At 40.1% G+C, this 18,667-nt stretch overlaps 1 protein-coding gene across 6 annotated transcripts in view; it reads right to left on the reverse strand.

Annotated features, from left to right (window-relative positions):
* The window catches only part of DOCK8 (dedicator of cytokinesis 8), a 238,921-nt gene that overhangs the window by 44,817 nt on the left and 175,437 nt on the right, over positions 1 to 18,667 (reverse strand). For all 6 annotated transcript variants that reach the window (XM_023213223.3, XM_023213218.3, XM_023213224.2 and 3 more), the window contains 4 exons: positions 14,512 to 14,667; positions 12,553 to 12,692; positions 5,409 to 5,578; positions 2,147 to 2,286 (listed from right to left, as the gene is read on the reverse strand). In XM_023213223.3, the coding sequence (XP_023068991.1) occupies positions 2,147 to 2,286; positions 5,409 to 5,578; positions 12,553 to 12,692; positions 14,512 to 14,667 (606 nt within the window). The remainder of the gene's footprint in view (positions 1 to 2,146; positions 2,287 to 5,408; positions 5,579 to 12,552; positions 12,693 to 14,511; positions 14,668 to 18,667) is intronic.

Genomic DNA, 18,667 nt, shown 5'->3' on the forward strand with positions numbered 1-18,667 from the left:
ACAGAAAAATTCAAGGTGTTTTCTTGGAATACTATGACTGTACTTCATTGCTAGGCTGGAGATCTGTTTCCAGGAGCCCTGCCTTCCCTAGGCAGGGGAAGCCGTATTCTTTGTGTAGTGCTACTCAGCAAAGGGGCTCACCTGGGGCAATATTTGAGCTAGGCTTTCAGCACGTATCTGAGTACCTCTGTCTTAGGAGCAGTGTGGCCTGGTGATCTGCCCTGGGCCTTGATCATGCATGCTGCAATCGCAGTGATACAAAGAGGCTTTCATGCTGCTAAGATCTCCAAGTATTTCTCCTTCATGCTGGACAGCAGAGGATTAGACTTATAGGGGAGAAGGAAACTGGCTGGGTGCCATGAATAACCTTGCTGTTGAAGATTTAGCTTCTTTGTTACACAGTGCAAAGTATAACATTAAGGGTCATGAACTGCTCAGCAAATTAATCAAATCCATGCTTGTGGAGTTCTCTGTAATGGAAGTTTAACCATAATTTATGTTTGCCTGGGGCTGGGGTGTGGGGGTTCAGGCTATTTGCTTTAATATTTTGGCCACAAGTATTCATTTTAAAGTGCTGAGCACACTCTCTGTTACTCATCTCATCAACACAAACAACAATAATGAGGCTGCACCCTTGGTTCATGCAGCGTAGCTAATATCCAGTGGAATGTACTGGTGAAATTGCAATGAGGAATTTGTGGGTATGGGAGGGAAATGTTAGTTTTGGATGGAAATAATAGAGGTTATAAAGCAAGTTTAACTTAGTTATTCTGAGTTTGTTGACAAGAATAAAGGAAATTTTGAGATATAACCTCACAAGGACTATGTTCTAACAGGTGAACTTCGGGCTTTTGAGTTTTTCCCTCAGAGGCAAATAATGTAAAAGGCATATACCACCTCAAGCAGCTAACTTTGGTAAGATGGATATTAGAAAGGTGGAGGTCATAAAACACAGTATTTCTCCACTGTGATTTGACATCAGTGATGTCAAATCTCAAATGTCTTTTCTCTGTGTCATCTTCCTGCCTCACTGCCCCCTCAGTCCGCATGGGGATGGGGCTTGCTAAGTGCTGGAAGGAAGAGAAGAAAGTCATCCAGCAAGAAGAGTTAGGTCAGGATGCTGCTTTCTCACAGGAGAAGCAAGTTAAATTCTCTGCACATCTACACCCTACATTGAAAAGCAAAAGTAAATGACATTGGAGAATGCAGTGCTGTCTTCACAAGGGATAGTCAGAGCTCATCAATGAACAGAGATGAACCATCCCACCTCAAATGAATCAGAGGATACATTCCCAGAGGAGCCCCTCTTTAAGCCCACAGAGTCCATGCAAAAGGACAGAGCCAAACAACCCTCCATAGGCTCCCTGTGGTCCTAGAAAAGCTGCAATCTTTGGCTTAAGAAGCCCTTATGCTAAGCTACCAGCCTCCTTCAGTCTTCTTTTGGAGGCATAACACAGTATGAATTACAAACACATAGAATGAACACAGCCTAAGTCTCCACCCTCAGGGAGCCTTGGTTTGATCTCCTTTGCAATGATTTCAGATTTCCCAAGTTTTCCTCTTTTCTGGTTTCTTGAACTTGAACTCAGTACCACTGGGACTGCCTGAATTTGTTCTGGACATCTCTTGCTGTTGCCAAAGTCCTTTCTGACTTGTGTGCGCCTCCGCTGCCAACCTCACAATGATTCTTTACAGCAAAATGAGGCAGAAAGCATCAATGCCTGCTCTAAGCTGAGTTCTCCCATCAGAAGATGACAGGAGAGGCTGGGCACAGTGGCTCATGCCTATAATCCCAGCACTTTGGGAGGCTGAGGTGAGTGTATCATCTCAGGTTGGCAGATGAGCCAACCTCAGGTTGGTTGAGACCAGCCTGGCCAACATGGCGAAACCCCGTCTCTACTAAAAAATACAAAAAAATTAGCCAGGTGTGGTGGTACATGCCTGTAATCCCAGCTAATCAAGAGGCTGAGACATGAAGAACCCGGGAGGCGGAGGTTGCAGTGAACTGAGATTGTGCCATTGCACTCCAGCTTGTGCTACAGAGTGAGACTCTGTCTCAAAAAAAAAAAAAAAAAAAAAAAAAAAAAAAACAGATGACAGAAGACACGAAATGAAAAATCAACCAGACACATGTGCACCAACATACCAAGGAAGACAGCACTATTCCACTTGTTTTCAAATTGAAATGATTCCCTGCTATGGCCAGAGCCACATTCTGGTTAATGGCACCAGCTCCGTCTTGTTCTTCATCCGAGCCACTGGTGCGGTATCTGCGAGTATCTGCAACTGCAATGAAAACATCATTTGTGATGTCAAGTCAGACATGCCATTTCCCTATGTCCCCTACCCAGAGACTGATACTTCTTAGTCACTAAAGTCAGCACAGTAATTTTAAACCTGATGTTTAGCATTATGTATTTGCTGTTATCTATAGGAAAATACAGCAGGCTAAGAAAAGAGACAATGTCTAGCACAAGATTAGGCTAGAAATTAATTTTTCAAATTGTATGAACAAAAAGTTTTCAAAACATCCATAATATTTTCCTGTAACATAATTTTTTAAACTTTATTATCTATTCTAATAATTGACATTATTTTAAATAATGATCAAATAGAAGAAACCTACAATTGCAGAATTGAGCAAGTACCTTATATAGAATAATAAGCTATTATCACAAGTTCAGCAACAATTTGTTATATTTCAAATGTTTAAAATGAGTATCAATTTATTGTATCTATGTAATATAGACATATCCATATTAATAGATAGGTCTAGATGTATGTAAGCAAAAAAAAAAAAAAAAGGATAAACCATTTAAAAGTCTGGTTTTTAAGAATGCTACCAAGCATAAAATAAAAACTATTAATATTTCAAGCAGTTCTGGGGAAAGTGTGGTAAAACATTCACAACTGATTGAATCACTGATGTTTTACTAAAAACTCATGTTTTTTCTAGACCTGTCGACTTTACAGCGATCTGGGCCTTCGATTATTTAGAAAAATTTAAGTGTAAATAACATTTCTTCCACTAAAGTTGTGAAAACAAAACCCAGTTCTTCTTATTTATTTATTTGTTTATTTATTTTTAGACAAAGTCTCACACTATCATCCAGGCTGGAGCGCGGTGGCGCCATCTCCGCTCACTGCAATCTCCGCCTCCATCCTCCTACCTCAACCTCCCGAGTAGCTGGGATTACAGGTGTGTCATCACGCCTGGCTAATTTTTGTATTTTTAGTGGACACAGGGTTTCGCCATGTTGGTTAGGCTGGTCTTGAACCCTTGACCTCAAGTGATCGGTCCACCTTGGCCTCACAAAGTACTGGGATTACAGGGGTGAGCCACCACATCTAGCCAAAACCCAGTTTTTAGAAATAATCATTAAGGCTATTGGGATTTTAAACAAATGGTTAAATAAACAGCACATGGAAATTATGCAAGACGTGATAACATTACCACAACTAACATAGAGATACATTCTTATTTCCCCTTAATTGCCATAGGGTTATAGTTACAAGAAAAAGCAGGAAAGATACAAACATGTGCTGTGCAAAATGCTTTTACAGAAGTTCTCCAGTTTCATCTTTATCGTAACCCTAAAAGATAGGCCTTGTTATCACATTTTTACAGTTTACAGAGGAAAGGAAGGCACGGATAAGTTGAGCCTTTCAATGGTCACTTATATTAATAAATGGGGCTGGAATCCGAATTCAGATGCATCTTTTTGAAAGACTATATTCTTATGAGTTTATCAACATGAAGATTCTATATTTAATAGACGTACTATGTAACCTATAACAATAAAATACTTTTCACTGTTTTTCTTTCATCAGCTACATCATGACCAGAAAGTTCAATGCATATACAAAGAAGTCTTTGAGGTTTAAAAGGCTCGGAGAACAAATGTTGAAAAGTTCTGATTCCGAGTCACTGATATGGAACATTCTAATTGACAAGAAAACTGTGGAGAATGTGTGCTAAAGTGGTTCCTGGCTTTGGGAACAAGCAGGCTCTTGAAATGGAACTTTTTAGAAACTTTTCAGCGCAGATTCTCAAAATGGGCTGCAAGTCACCTGCCATGCTCTGCATTATGTCTGTAAATGTTAAAAACAACTCTGTTTTCAGTTCCCTGCAATCAGGAGCTACTAGAGGAAGCTGCTGACCTCATGGTGCAGCTTGCTCAGCCCTGTGTGCTGAGTTTTTCTGTCGTTTCCTTGCACTCTTGCCCCAATAGAACTCCACAAACCCTAACCCCTGTCTCAACCTTTCTCTTCCGAGTTATCCCGTTAGCAGTTTGCCGGAGGATTTTTTTTCAAGAAAGGAGAGAATTACTTCCACAGGAATACTTGCTTTTCATTTTATGATTTGTGTGAGTTAAAGACTATAGGTGTTTGGTCCCATTTCATGAACTAAATACTTGTCACCATAATAATACACTAAATAATTTAGTCACACATGACACTTTCCATATGGAGGTGGGAAAACCTGGATGGTTCCAAGATTTCAAGGATGACTACCTGTAAGGAGGTTGGGCTCAGGGAAGCATTCCCCAGATCCCAGCACCCTTCAGCTGCCAAGAGAGCAGCATGGACATTTCCAAAACTTCTCTTGAGCTGGAGGAAAAGCAAGAACTACTCTGACGGGATAGGAATCGTGTGTGTGTGTGTGTGTGCGTGTGTGTGTGTGTGCACACATGTATGTTGTGGAGAGGGTAGGCCAATGGACTGCCTTTCTCAAGTCAACATAAGAAGTTCTTCTATTTGGGAGGATTTTTTTCCTCTGCATTCCTTAATCCACACTGTAATTTGTAAATAGATTCAGGGGTTTCACAAAACCCCTTTAAGACAACTTATCCTTTCCTTTTGTTGCTAATCTAGAGATATTAACCTCAAAATTAGCCACTTAGTGCCAAGGGCAATATTTTTCTGCTATGATAGAATTTTCTAATATTGACATATGCCATGATTTGTTTTTGCATGGAACAATTATTTGGGTTCATTTGAGACTGCTTTTTTGCTTACATATTCATAAAAGAAAAGGGAAGGAACACCTTTATTTCAAGTTGTTAGAGCATGATCTCCAAAGGGAGTAATTCCGTTATTATTTCATCCTTTGTGGTGTATGGTTTATAAAGTTCATCCCATACCAGCAGATCAATGAATGAATAAATGAATTCATGAAAAAATAAGTAAACAATTTCTAAACAAAAAACACATTTGGGGCTATGTGCCTTTTTTTTTTTTTCTTTAAATGGATTGGGGCCTGTGTTAAAGGGGTTTAGAGACCATTGTTGTGAAGAATTGCTCATATGAACATATCAGCACTGGAACAAATGAAAGAGACCTCATTTGGATGGGGCATTTGGCAGGGGTCCCCATCAATCCAAGAAAGAAAACAGAAGGGCCATTACCTGTAAAGTCACAGAGCTGTGGCAAAGCATCCAAAATGATGCCAACTAAAGGCAGGTAAAGGGCAGCGATTTTGACCTTCACCTCTGGTTTGACACAGCGTGGGTCCAGGTCATGAGAACTTAGCAGGCTGTGGATGGCACTGACAGCTTTCCTTTGTACTTTGCTGATTCTGTTGGCACAACACAGGAATCAAGAGGTTACGGTGAAGGGAAATTGACTAAAGAGCTCTTAAACAGTCAAAAGTGATCAAAATCCTCCTAAGAAATGAGGTGACTATGAAAACCAAGCAATACAGGATAGAATTACATTGAATCCAGAAATAGACTGCCTGTGTTCTAACCTTCAGTCTGCTCTTTAGTATGATGTTTTCAAGTTCATCATATTGTAGCATCAGTATTTCATTCCTTTTTATTGCTAAATAATATTCCATTAGTGAATTTTATTTATCCATTCATCAATTGATAAACATTTGGATTGTTTCTGCTTTTGAGCTATTATGAGTTACGAATATTTGTGTACAAGTTTTAAGTTTTACTTTTCTTGGGTACATACCTCAGAGTACATTTGCTGGCTTGTACGGTAACTCTCTGTTTAACTTTTTTTTTTTTTTTTTGAGACAGAGTTGCTCAGGCTGGAGTGCAATGGCATGATCTTGGCTCACTGCAACCTCCACCTCCTGGGTTCAAGCAATTCTTCTGATTCAGCCTCCTGAGTAGCTGGGACTACAGGCACCAGCCACCACACATGGCTAATTTTTGTATTTATAGTAGAGACAGGGTTTCACCGTGTTGGCCAGGCTGGTCTTGAACTCCTGGCCTCAAATGATCTGCCCGCCTCAGCCTCCCAAAGTGCTAAAGTTATAGGCGTGAGCCATCATGCCCAGCCTCTGTTTAACTTTTAGAGGAATCAGCAAGTTGTTTGCAACAGTGGCTGCACAATTTTACATTCCCACCAACAGTGTCTGAAGACTCCATTTTATTCTTGCCAACACTTTATTACCTGTCTTTTTTGTTATACTCATCTTTTTGGCTATCAAGCAGTATTTAATTGTGATTTTAATATGCATTTTCCTGATGGCTAATGATGCTGAACACCTTTTCCTGGTCTTATGGGCATATCTTCTTTGGAGAAATGTCCATTCTGATCTTTTGCCTTTTAAAAAGACTGAGTTATTTGTCTTTTTACTACTGAGTTGTTAAGATTTTAAAATATATATTCCAGATACAAGTCCCCTATTAGGTTTTTATTTGCAAATATTTTCTCCCATTTTGTGGGTTGTCTTTTCATTTTTTTGATGGTGTCCTATAAATCACAAAAGTTTTAATTTTACTGAAGTCCAGTTATCTTTTTTTTGCTTGTTACTCATACTTTTGAGTGTGTCATATCTAAGAAACCATTGCCTTTTCTAAGTCTATGACGATTACCTCTATAATTTTATGTAACAATTTCATAGTTTCAGCTCTTACATTTAGGTCTTTGATCTTTGAGTTAAGTTTTGTATATGGTGTAATATAGGGTCCAACTTCATTCTTTTGAATGTGGATACCCAGTTGTCCCAACACTATTTACTGAAAACTCTATTTTCCCCCCATTGAGTTGTTTTGGCACTCTTGTCAAAAATCAATTGACTATAAATACGAAGATTTATTTTTGGACTCTTAACTCAATTTCATTGATCTATATGTCTATCATATGTCAGAACCCCACAGTCTTGACTACTTTTGCTGTATACTAAGTTTTGAAATTGGGAAGTGTGAGTCCTCCAGTTTTGTTCTTGTTTTTCAAGGTTGTTTTGGTTATACTGGGTCCCTTGAATTTCCACATGAATTTTAGGATCAGTTTGCTAATTTCTACCAAAAAAAAAACACCACCAAGCTAGAATTGAGAAGAACTGCATTTAATCTATGGATCAATTTGGGGAGTATTGCTATTTTAATAATATTAAGTCTTCTGATTCATGAACATATGATATCCCTCCATTTATTTACATCTTTATTTCTTTCAACAGTGTTTTGTCATTTTTAGCATATAACTCTTGTATTTCTTTTGTTGCATTTATTCCTAAATATTTTTTCTTCGTGATGCTATTTTATACGAAATTGTTTTCTTAATTTCATTTTCAGATTGCTCATCATAAGTGTGTACAAACACAATTGATTCTTGTACCATGCAACCCTGCTGAACTCATTTATTAGTTCTAATAGAGTTTTTTGTGGATTCCTTGAGGTTTTCTATAAACAAGATTATGCCATTTATGAATAGAGATAGTTTTACTTCCTTTCCAATTTAAATGCTATCTTTTGTTTTGTTTTGTTTTTTTTGAGACAGTCTTACTCCGTGGCCCAGGCTGGAGTGCAGTGGTGCAATCTTGGCTCACTACAACCTCCGCTTTCTGGGATCAAGAAATTCTCCAGCCTGAGGCTCCCAAGTAGCTGGGACTACAAGCACAAGCCACCAGTGCCCAGCTAGTTTTTATATTTTTTGTAAAGATGGGGTTTCGCCATGTTGCTCAGGCTGTGCTCAATCTCCTGGGCTCAAAGCGATCTGTCCACTTTGGCCTCCCAAAGTGCTGGGATTATAAGCATGAGCCACCGCACCTGGTGTAGATGTCTTTTGTTTTATTTTTTTGCCTACTTGCCCTAGATAGAACTCCTAGTATATGTTGAATAGAAGTGGCAAGGGTAGACATTTTTGTCTTGTTCCTAATCTTAGGGAGAAAACCCTCAGTTTTTCACTAATAAGTGTCACATTAGCTGTGGATTTTTCATAGAGGCTCTTAAGTCAAATTGAGGAAGTTCTCTTATTTCCTAAAAGGAATGTTGAGTGTTTTTTTTTTTTTTTTTTTAAATCAGGAAGGGTTATTAGATTTTATTAAATGCTTTTCTTTGCATCTACTGAGATGATTGTATGGGACTTGTCCTTTATTTTATTAATATGGTACATCAATTGATTTTCAGACAGGAAGCCTATCTTGCATTCCTGAGATAAATCCTACTTCGCCATGGTGTATAATCCTTTTTATATGTTGTTGGATTCAGTTTGCTAGTTTTTGGTGAGGGTCTTACACCTATATTCATCAGATACTGGTCTGTAGTTTTCTCACGATGTCTTTGTCTGGTTTAGTATAGGGTAATGCTAGCTTCATAGAACAAGTTGGGAAGTATCCCACCTCTTCCATTCCTTGGAATAGAAGACTAGAAGTTGGTAAAAAATTAGAATTAATTCTTTTAAAAATATTTGACAGAATTCATCAGTAAAGCCCCCCAGGTTTGGGCTTGTATTGTGGGATGAATTTAATTTTTAAAATTTTAATTATTATTATTATTATTATTATTATTATTATTATTATTTGTGATAGTTTTGCCCTTGTTGCCCAGGCTGGAGTGCATTGGCATGATCTCGGCTCACTGCAATCTCTGCCTTCCAGTCTCAAATGATTCTCCTGCCTCAGCTTCTCGAGTAGCTGAGATTATGGGTGTCTGCCACCACACCCAGCTAATTTTTGTATTGTTAGTAGAGACAGGGTTTCATCATGTTGGCCAGGCTGGTCTTGAACTCTTGACCTCAGGTGATCCACTCGCCTTGGGCTCCCAAAGGGCTGGGATTACAGGTGTGAGCCACCGCGCCCAGCCTAAATTTTTAATCTGTGTGGGTACATAGTAGGTGTATGTGGGAAGTTTGATTACTAACTCAATCTCTTTACTTGCTGTAGGTCCATTTGGATTTTCTATCTCTTCTTGGAGTCAATTTTAGTACTTTGTACCTTTTAAGGAATTTGTTCATTTAATCTAGGTTATCAATTTGATGGCTTTCAATTGTTCACAGTATTCTTTTACAATCCTTTTTATTTCTGTAAGGTCTGTTGTGATATCCCCTCTTTCAATTATGATTTTAGTAATTGAGTCTTCTTCCTTTTTTCTTGGTCAGTTCAGCTAAAGATTGGTGAATTTTGTTGCTCTTTTGAAATAACAAGCTTTTCACCTTGCAGATTTCCGTGATTGTTTTTCTATTCTTTATTTCATTTATTTTGGCTGTCACCTTTGTTATTCCCTGCCATCTGCCTGCTTTGAATTGTTTGCTTTTCTTTTCCTAGCTCAGAGTATATTCTTTTGATATTTTGTTAAGACCATGTACACATATTTATTAAACTATTCAAGAACAGTATATTAAAATTTAAAAATAGGCTGTATTTATACCCCCAAAGAAATGAGTTCTAATGTCCAACCAAAACCATGCACAATCGTGTTCACAGCAGCTGTTTTCATAATAGCCACAAACGGAAAGCAGCCCAAATGTCAATTTACAGTAGAGAAATTATAGTAGACAAAGGAATATGATATACAGTTGAAGAAAAATGAATCCTAACACATGTGACCACCCTGAAGGATCTCACAATCACAACATTCGGCAAAAGACTATGAAATTCAGTAACAGGCAATATTAATTTCTGGTGATAAGAGTCAGAATAGTGGTTACTTGAGGGGGGCCTGTAACTGAGAGAGGATAACGGAATATTATATTTTTGATCTGACTGGTGGTTATTCAAACATATTCACAGGAAATATTAATTGCACTTTACACTTAAGATTTGGGTCCTTTATATAAATTATACTATAATAAAAAGTAAATAAAATATATAGTGGAGTATCTGGAACCTAGTCATAGATGTTCAATTTTAAAAATCTACATTTTTTTTCTTTCAAACAAAATAAGGCTACATCAGAATTCAATGTTATATAGAAAATATTAACCAAAATTTTAAATGACTCAGATTCTTGCACTGTGGCTAAAGTAAGATAATTGTAAATTGCATTTCCAAAGTTGCTCTTGTTCTAAGTCTGTGGTCTCGACAATGGGTTGTGTTCTGAATTAGGCATTGCAATTTGCTAGCTTATTAAAAGATGATAGACAGTTTCTAAATGCTTGAAAAATACTGTGGATTTCACGACGCATGGACATTTGTGGATATACCCAGGTGTCAGAGATCTAAGGAAAACCCAGTGGAAACCTTAGGAAACCTTAGGAAAACCCTTAGGAGCTCAGGTACTGAGGTGTGTCCCTCTAGCCCTTGCCCCACGGATGTACATGTGTTGGCAAGTCTACTAACTGTCTTGGAAGCAAAAAAAAAAAAAAAAAGCGCTAATCAATAGAAAGTATTGTTGAAGCATGACATTGTTCTGAGGTTTTAGCTCACATGATGAAATTGTGACAGTATGTCTAATGACTTTCCAGGAGAGTAACTGACAACCCAGCAATCAGGGATTATTGTGTTGCCAAAGGAATTACACTGTAACTCACTTAGGGGAGAAAAGGTACTAAGAGTGTGTGTGAGAGTGTGTGTGGCTATGTGTGTTTGTGTGTGTGTGTATGTGTGTGTGTGTTTGAAGAATATATCCACATGATTAAACATAATTTACAGGATTATCTCTGAAAATAATCTACCCTGTTGCTAGTAATATAACAGCCACAATTTTACAAGGAATCCAGAACAGACATCAGGGCTGTTTCCAGCTAGAATGAAAACAGAAAATAGAAACTACGCTATTGTAAATACTAAAGATTGTTTCTAGAAATCACTTAAACTACTGCTATTAAAGGACAACTAAGAAAATGTACGTACATGTTTGTGCGTGAAGGCAATTTTCTTTGTGTTCAAACTTTCTTCTCAGTATCTTACTTATTAGCATATGTGTTCGGTGCACTTTTTGTTGCTGTGGAAATTTATGTTAGTTGTAAGGTAGAACATTCTACTGAGATAATTGGGGGAAATTTAGTTAGAGTTGAGAAGATAGAATTGAAGCCATGGAAAGTGAAGTTCTCAAAGGATATACTCAGGACCAGGTTATCTGGAAGAAGGCAGAATTGAGAGCTAAGAACATGAGATTCCCCCACACTACCCTGCCAGGAGACAGACATACAGTCACTTAAGCAGTGTCAGCATGGGTACATCACTTGGGATGCCTGTGACTGCTGCAGTTGCACAAACTCGATGTGCTCCTGTATTTGTTTCATGCAGGAACCTCCTGTTTCCTTCACTAAATTGTAAGCACTTTGAGAGAACTTGAGAAATTCCATTTAGACAAAAATCCATCCATAACATACAGCAATGCTACCATTAATTAGCAAACATTATTCTGGAAACTTCTTTAGCATAGGAGACATGGGAACAGGTTCCCTGGCCAGGGAGATGGTTTGGTATAGGAGAGTGGGCCCTGGGAAGGGACTGGGAAGACCATGGCTTTAGATTGGTTCTCTGTTATGGAATAGTGGGCAAGTTCCCGCAATTCTGTATGCCTAATCTAAATACCAGAAGTGTTGAACCTCAATTACTTTCCAATCCTAATCATCTGTCAATCTGAGTCCCTGGATGCTGAGCTCTAGAGGGACAGGGAATTTTGTCTGTTTTGTGCACTGATATATCTGTGATGGAATCTAACACCTAACTATGTCTGTCCCATGGAAGGCATTCAATAATTGTTGAATGGAATGAATAATATTACTTTAGAAGGCTTTACCTTTTTCAGTCTAATCAGGTAGGCTGTGGGTTTCTGATTCTATGAGCTCATGGAGCACAGGGAGAGAAGGAAAGAAGGGGGTGGTCCACCTCTCTCTCTGTTGACTTGTAGACTAGATACTGCCACATGTCCCTGAGTCATCAGATAGATAAGAGGTAAAAGGATTCAGAAGCCCTGGATGTCTGGCGTCTCTTGTCCTGAGAAGCACTGTTTTCAAGAAACCTAATCTGGGCACGGGGCAGCTGCCTTCTCAGCAGCCATTATTTCCTTAATCAGCATTGAACCAAGTGACATCTTGTGGTTGCCTCTGTATGCTATCCCCTTTGTTAAAAATGGCTTTGTTCCTAGGGAGTTCACTAAGCAAAACATCCTTGGGAAATCTGCTTTAGTAGAACTGGTAAATTCCACTCAGATAGGTGACCAAGAGACGTCGTTTTGTAGTTCTTGCCCATCCCTTGTGCCTTTCTACATGCCGATGGGTACCACTTTCTCAAGACAGATGTTTCTACTCCTCAGAACTGGTCGACAGTAGAGTTTTTTTACCAAGTGTGAGAAGCTGGACTGCAAATTTTATTAAGGAACATCTTTTTTTTTGTTTCATCTTTCATTTTAAATGCCAGACACATACCCTTCCCCTTCGGCATCCAGGGCAGCAGCCAGTTCTGTGAAGAGGAGCCCGGTGAGGAAGTGCTGCTGGCGGTACTCAGAAGTCAGATCGAACATGCTGGCAATCTTCTGGTCCTGGAAACTGGAGCAGGAGCTTGAGTTCTGCAGAAATGCAAGGAGTCATTTTATGAGTCACAAGAACTGGAATGAAAATAGTGATGGCTAGTGTTTACTGAGCCTTTGCCCCAGCCAGGCTTTGTGAGCCCGCCCCAGTGAGGTAGGTACTGCTGGGGCCAGATAAGGCAGATAAGGAAACTGAGGCACAGAGTGATTACCGCGCTTTCCCATTCCCACAGAGAGAAGACTGCCCAGCGGGAAAGATGAAAATAAAGCACCCAAGGTCTGTTGAAAAATGAATGACTCTCCCTTCCCCACCTGAAATCAAAAGCTGAAGATACAAAACCTAGGATAAAATGTGGACAGAGAAATAAGAACCCTACCCAGTCCCGTGGCTGGCAGCAGGCAATTCCTCTATAACCAAATGCCCCCTTTGTTGAAGGCCCTGCTTACTTAGGTACCTTCTTTTTTTTTTTGAAAGACAGAGTCTCACTCTGTCACCCAGGCTGGAGTGCAGTGGCATGGTCTCAGCTCACTGCAACCTCCGTCTCCCGGGTTCAAGCAATTCTCATGCCTCAGTGTCCCAAGTAGCTGGGATTACAGTCATACCACCACGCCTGATGCATTTTTATATTTTTAGTAGAGATGAGTTTTCACTGTGTTGGTCAGGGTGGTAACTCCTGGCCTCAGGTGATCCACTCCCTTTGGCCTCCGAAGGTGCTGGGATTACAAGTGTGAGCCACCGTGCCTGGCCTCAGCTACGCTTGTGAATTTGGCTTAAGCACATTGTCAGACTTTTGCTGGCCTGGAACTACAAGTGATGTCAGGGAGGGAAGTATTAGATTTACCGGTCCTCGGTAATTCCTGTCCTGTATTTGTATCCTGGGAGCATACCTTATACTTCATTAAGAGCATCTAAAGTGTCTTTAGAAATCCTTCACGGTTTTGTGAGCCTGGCTCTAGGTTTGGCCACTCCCTGGGGCAGTCAGAAGGAGAAGGTGGGAAAGAAGCTAGGGCAAGCTTAGTCCAGGGAAGTTTTAGGACTTAAGCTGCTGGGCAGGAAGCAGCAAAAAGTTTACACAGTTTGAATTGCTGCTTGTGAGTCGGATCTTTCCCTGTTCACAGTAAGACGGTCATGTAGCTGAGATCTGGATCGTGTCATATGGCATATAGGGCTAAGATTTTTTGTCAGTTAGTGAGACAAGCCTTCACTTTTGTACTATATCAAGGAATATGCAACAGAAATATAACCTAACAATGAGAAATTTTGCCTGATGCTCTGAGCTACTGATGTGACTATCAAACAGCATGTTCTTAAAGTTATTCCAGAGGACACTAGCCCTTCAAAAAATGCACGAGATGGGGTGGGGTTTCCATGTCAAATCATTTTGGGAATCACTGTTTATCGTGCGTACCTCCTCCCATTTCCTCTTCTGTTTTTTGTGCATTTACAATTGACATGAACAAGTTAAAGCCTCTTAGAGGGCCTATTGCAAAGAACATATGGTTTCCAAAACTTACTTACTTTGGAATCCTCTATTTGCTTAATATAATAATTGGCTAATGTCAGACAAAGGAAGATTTGAGACTTTTCTATGAGTTTCTAGATTTCATAGGGCTTACTGGATTCTTTGCTTTACTTAACTTGATCAGGGACCCTTGAGCCTGGGGAGAAACCAATTACTTAGATTGTAAATTCTTAGCTAGTGGTGTAACTTCAGGGTAGCATACTTGATCTGGTTTGAATAGTTTGATTTTTCATTGAATTAATAAGACTAACCTTTATAGGCAATACATGATTACACTGAGCTAGTTAAATGAAATAGCTTGAATAATTCTTTTAGTTAAATAATTCTTTTATTACCTGGGAAGATATGGAAGGACAAGGAGATGTTGGAGCAGTATCAGCATTCATAAAAAAAAGGTTCAGATTGAGGTAATGTTCATGGCTACAGAGGATTCTCAGGAACTCCAGCCTCATGGAAATGAGCGTTGGAAGGTTATTGAGCTTGGCTGACAGCTGGGAAGAAAAACGAAAAGAGGAATGAAACATTTATTATAAGGTAAGTGGAGTTGGGGTTGGCAGACACAAAAATATCCTTTCTCTCCAGATTAAGGCAATCAATTTAATAAAAACTAATGGGATAGTTCAACAGATGGTAAATTCTGCATTACAGGAAAGTCTAATACATTTTCATTCATTACTGTTTCCCTTAGTGATTCTAGCCTAATAGCTGTCCAAAATGAGGATTCTTGTCCCGATCTCCACTTTGTCAAATCTTTAATACCATGGGAAGCCTGTGCTGAAAATCTTGAGGTACATCTTCAGTGTAACATAATTAATTTGACAAAAACTCTTCTGTGTTCGAGAAACTAAATGAAAGGAGTTGACCTCACATGAGCCCATATGAAACTAATAGAATATGACTAGATGACTTTCATGCTGCAAGTGTCCTTTCGTAGTTTCTAATTAAAGGCCCCACTGGAAAGTTGTAGTTCCCTAGAGAAACGCATCAAACTGTTTAGGAAAGTACATAGTACCTGCAAAAAAACTCAAGGAGCTTGTCCCAGAGTGAGAGAGGATGAAATGGAGAAGAAAGAGAAAAAGCTAGAAGAATTTTTAGGAAAAATATTCCTTTAAAAAATAAACTATGAAGCAAGCAATGAAAAGCAGACAAAGGTGACAATCTGGAAGAAACTCCCTTGCTTCCCCCAAGCAAGATGAACAACTGAAAGACCCAGACTCAGAGACAGCTCTTCTAAAGGCAAAGTAGGGGAAGGAAGGGGTGCTGATGCACCTTGAGCCCTTCAATATTTCATCATCATCACCCCCCACCCCAGCACAGAAATATGAAGGATCATCCTTGTGATGGACGTGCCTCCTCTTCACTCACCTCAAGAGCAGTTTTCTAAACTATGTATATATAGTTTAGAAATATATATATATATTTTTTTTTTCTTTTTTTTTTTTTGAGACAGAGTCTTGCTCTGTTGGACTGGAGTGCAGTGGCGTGATCTTGGCTCACTGCAACCTCCACCTCCTGGGTTCAAGCAATTCTCCTGCCTCAGCCTCCCGAGTAGCTGGGATTACAGGTGCACATCAACATGCCCAGCTCGTTTTTTGTATTTTTAGTAGATATGGGGTTCTAACCACACTGACTAGGCCGGTCTTGAACTCCTGGCCTCGGGTGATCCTCCAGCCTCGGACTCCCAAAGTGCTGGGATTACAGACTAAACAATATAATTTAAATGAACACATATTTTCAGCCATTTTACAAGAAGCCATTGTGTTGTGGGACATATTGCCTATAGAATTAATTCATAGTTAGACATCCACTTAAAACAAGTAAAAGTCATTATATATTATTTTAAAACCCAAACATACAACTTCTATGTAAGCACAGTTAGTTACCAGATCCCATAACCTTTCGATGTGCACTCCTGGCTGACTTTGGACCAGTGGAGCCACCAGCACACTGAAGGGATTCGAACTTGGTCATGTGCCTGTCACTCAGGTCACTCATTAACAGGTGTTGGGTCAAGCCGGCTATCAGAACTTGAACTCACAAGACATCGGCACTTAAAAGAAGGCCCCACTATGGGTATCTTTCACAGGTCCCTTGAGACATCATTAAAGACAGACATTTCAGGCTGGGTGTGGTAGCTCACACCTGTAATCCCAGCATTTCGAGAGGCAGAGGAGGGCAGATCACTTGAGGCCAGGAGTTCAAGACCAGCCTGGCCAACATGGTGAAACCCTGTCTCTACCAAAAATACAAAAATTAGCCAGGCGTGGGGCCGCACGCCTGTAATCCCAGCTACTCGGGAGGCCGAGGCAGGAGAATCGCTTGAACCTGGGAGGTGGAGTTTGCAGTGAGCCAAAATCATGCCACTGCATTCTGGCCTGGGCAACAAAGTAAGACTCCATCTCAAAAGAAAAAAAAAATAGACATTTCAAAAATAATTTGAGTGATGTTTCAAAAGGAGGAGTAAGGTACATTCCAAAAACATCCTCCACAAAGGTCAAGACCCACAGTGCCCCTACCCAAGGGATGGGTGTTTACTTAGTGGCACATTGTAAGTGACAGAGAGTAATTGAGGAAATTGATTTGTCTATTGTTAGTGACTATTAAAAAAGACTAAGGTTATATCCATTGCCACAAAGATGGCAGAAAACATAATAGGTTATGCAAGATGATAAAGTCAGGCGACTTTGGAAGAATACAACTTGCTTCAGGTATGACGTTCATCCTGTGTCTAGAGAGCTGGGATCAATGAATTAAATCACCAGGAATGGGGGTCAGTGACCTTTTGAGGCCTGAGCGCCACTAATGGTGCTAAGTAACATCTGTGGATGTTACCAGCAGACATAGACCACAGAATCAGTGGATAAATCTAATCCAGCCTAGTTTTTTTGCAGATGAGGAAATGAATGCCTCAAAAGCTGATGCTCCCAATCACAGAAGTATTTAATGGTGTCCCAGGAATCAGCATGCAGGCTTCTTGACTCCTGGTCTAAGGATCTTTGGCATTTGAGTCAAGGAGAGAAAGAAAAAAAGAACAGGTAACTAAAAGAAAAGGAAAGAATTTAAGAAGAAAGATAGTGAGCAAGAGAAAAGAAAGGACAGAGAAAGAGAAAATAAAAACATGGGTTTTGCAGGGCAGGCAGACATCTACCTTGGGTTGCCTTATTTCCCTGTTGGGAATGAAGACTGGCTGTATGTGAGTAGCTAAGCCTGGGTCTACAGTGGTGATCTAGGGTCTCTTTCATATATTCAGCTTAAAGTTTTGAAAACAGACTAACCTGGAATCCTAAATACCGAAGAGGGAGGGCAAGGAGGAGTGAAGTGTCCCTCTGCCTTTCTATTCTGGTGGATCCTGGGATAAAAGATCCGCTGCAGGGCAGGGAAAAGGGCGCATGGGATAGGGATGCTTGAGGACTTCTGATGCTTCCTTAGGATTCTTTTTTTTGTTATTCTGCTTCCTTCTCAGGACTTCCCTTAGATGAGATTGGGTGTGTTCAGGGTGGTATGGCCGTAGACAGGACTTCCTTTAGAAAAGTCATGTCTTTTTTCTTTTTGTGGAGGGGAGGTGTTATGTAAACAAGTCAAAGATTGTCTCTGTGTATTGGCCTTTGGGTTGTTTATTTCTTCACTGTAGACTGGTGCTGATCCCTTAGCTCATACCAAACTCAAATTTTACCATGACCAGTCATTTAAAAAATAGCCCAAATAAGCAGATTTTCATCCATTTAGTGCCTGCCTTCCTTGCAGATCCCATAAAACTTCGAGGGACAGCTGTTTCCTAATGATAAGATAGAGCCTTGCAGATAGATACAGGGCCCTAAGCTGCTACAGCTCTTGGAGCTCTCTGACCCAGAGACTCCCCACTGTACTGTGGAGCAGCCTCACCCAGATCTATAAGCTTCTGCCCTAATCCTCCTCTCCCCTGGGAGTTCTCCTGCTCCTCTGGATGGTGCCCTCCTCACTGCAAGCCTATGGCTGTTCTCATGCTGGGAGGAGCTTCTGCTCTTACGCAACCCTGTCCAAGTGCTGCTCAATGAAGCCTGTATGTCACTGCTTTTTATGGTCCTATCCTTTTCCTTGATCAGCCCTCAGATCCCTCAAACCCCCTAGGGAGGAAGCTTCTTATTTTAAAACTGAGAAAAAAATAAAAATAAAAAAGTAAAATAAAACTGACAAAATTAGGACCCATAAAATTGGAAAAACTTATCTAAAGTCACTAAGTGACTAACCACAGAGAACTTGGTGGTGATGGGAGAGGTGGTGATGGTGGTGGAGATAGATAGTGGTGATGATGGTGACAATGGTGATGGTGGAAGAAGTGATGGTGAAGGTGAAGGAGGTGGTCATGGTGGAACTAATGGTGGTGATGGTGGAGGAGGTGATAGGAAAGGTGATAATATTGCCAGAGGTGGGCAGTGGCGATGGTGGTGATGGTGGAGAAGATGGTGGTGGTGGAGAAAGTGGTGATGGTGGTGGTGGAGGTGGTGGTGATGG

Source organism: Piliocolobus tephrosceles, chromosome 14 (genome assembly GCF_002776525.5).
Source record: "Piliocolobus tephrosceles isolate RC106 chromosome 14, ASM277652v3, whole genome shotgun sequence".
NCBI classification, from domain to species: domain Eukaryota; kingdom Metazoa; phylum Chordata; class Mammalia; order Primates; family Cercopithecidae; genus Piliocolobus; species Piliocolobus tephrosceles.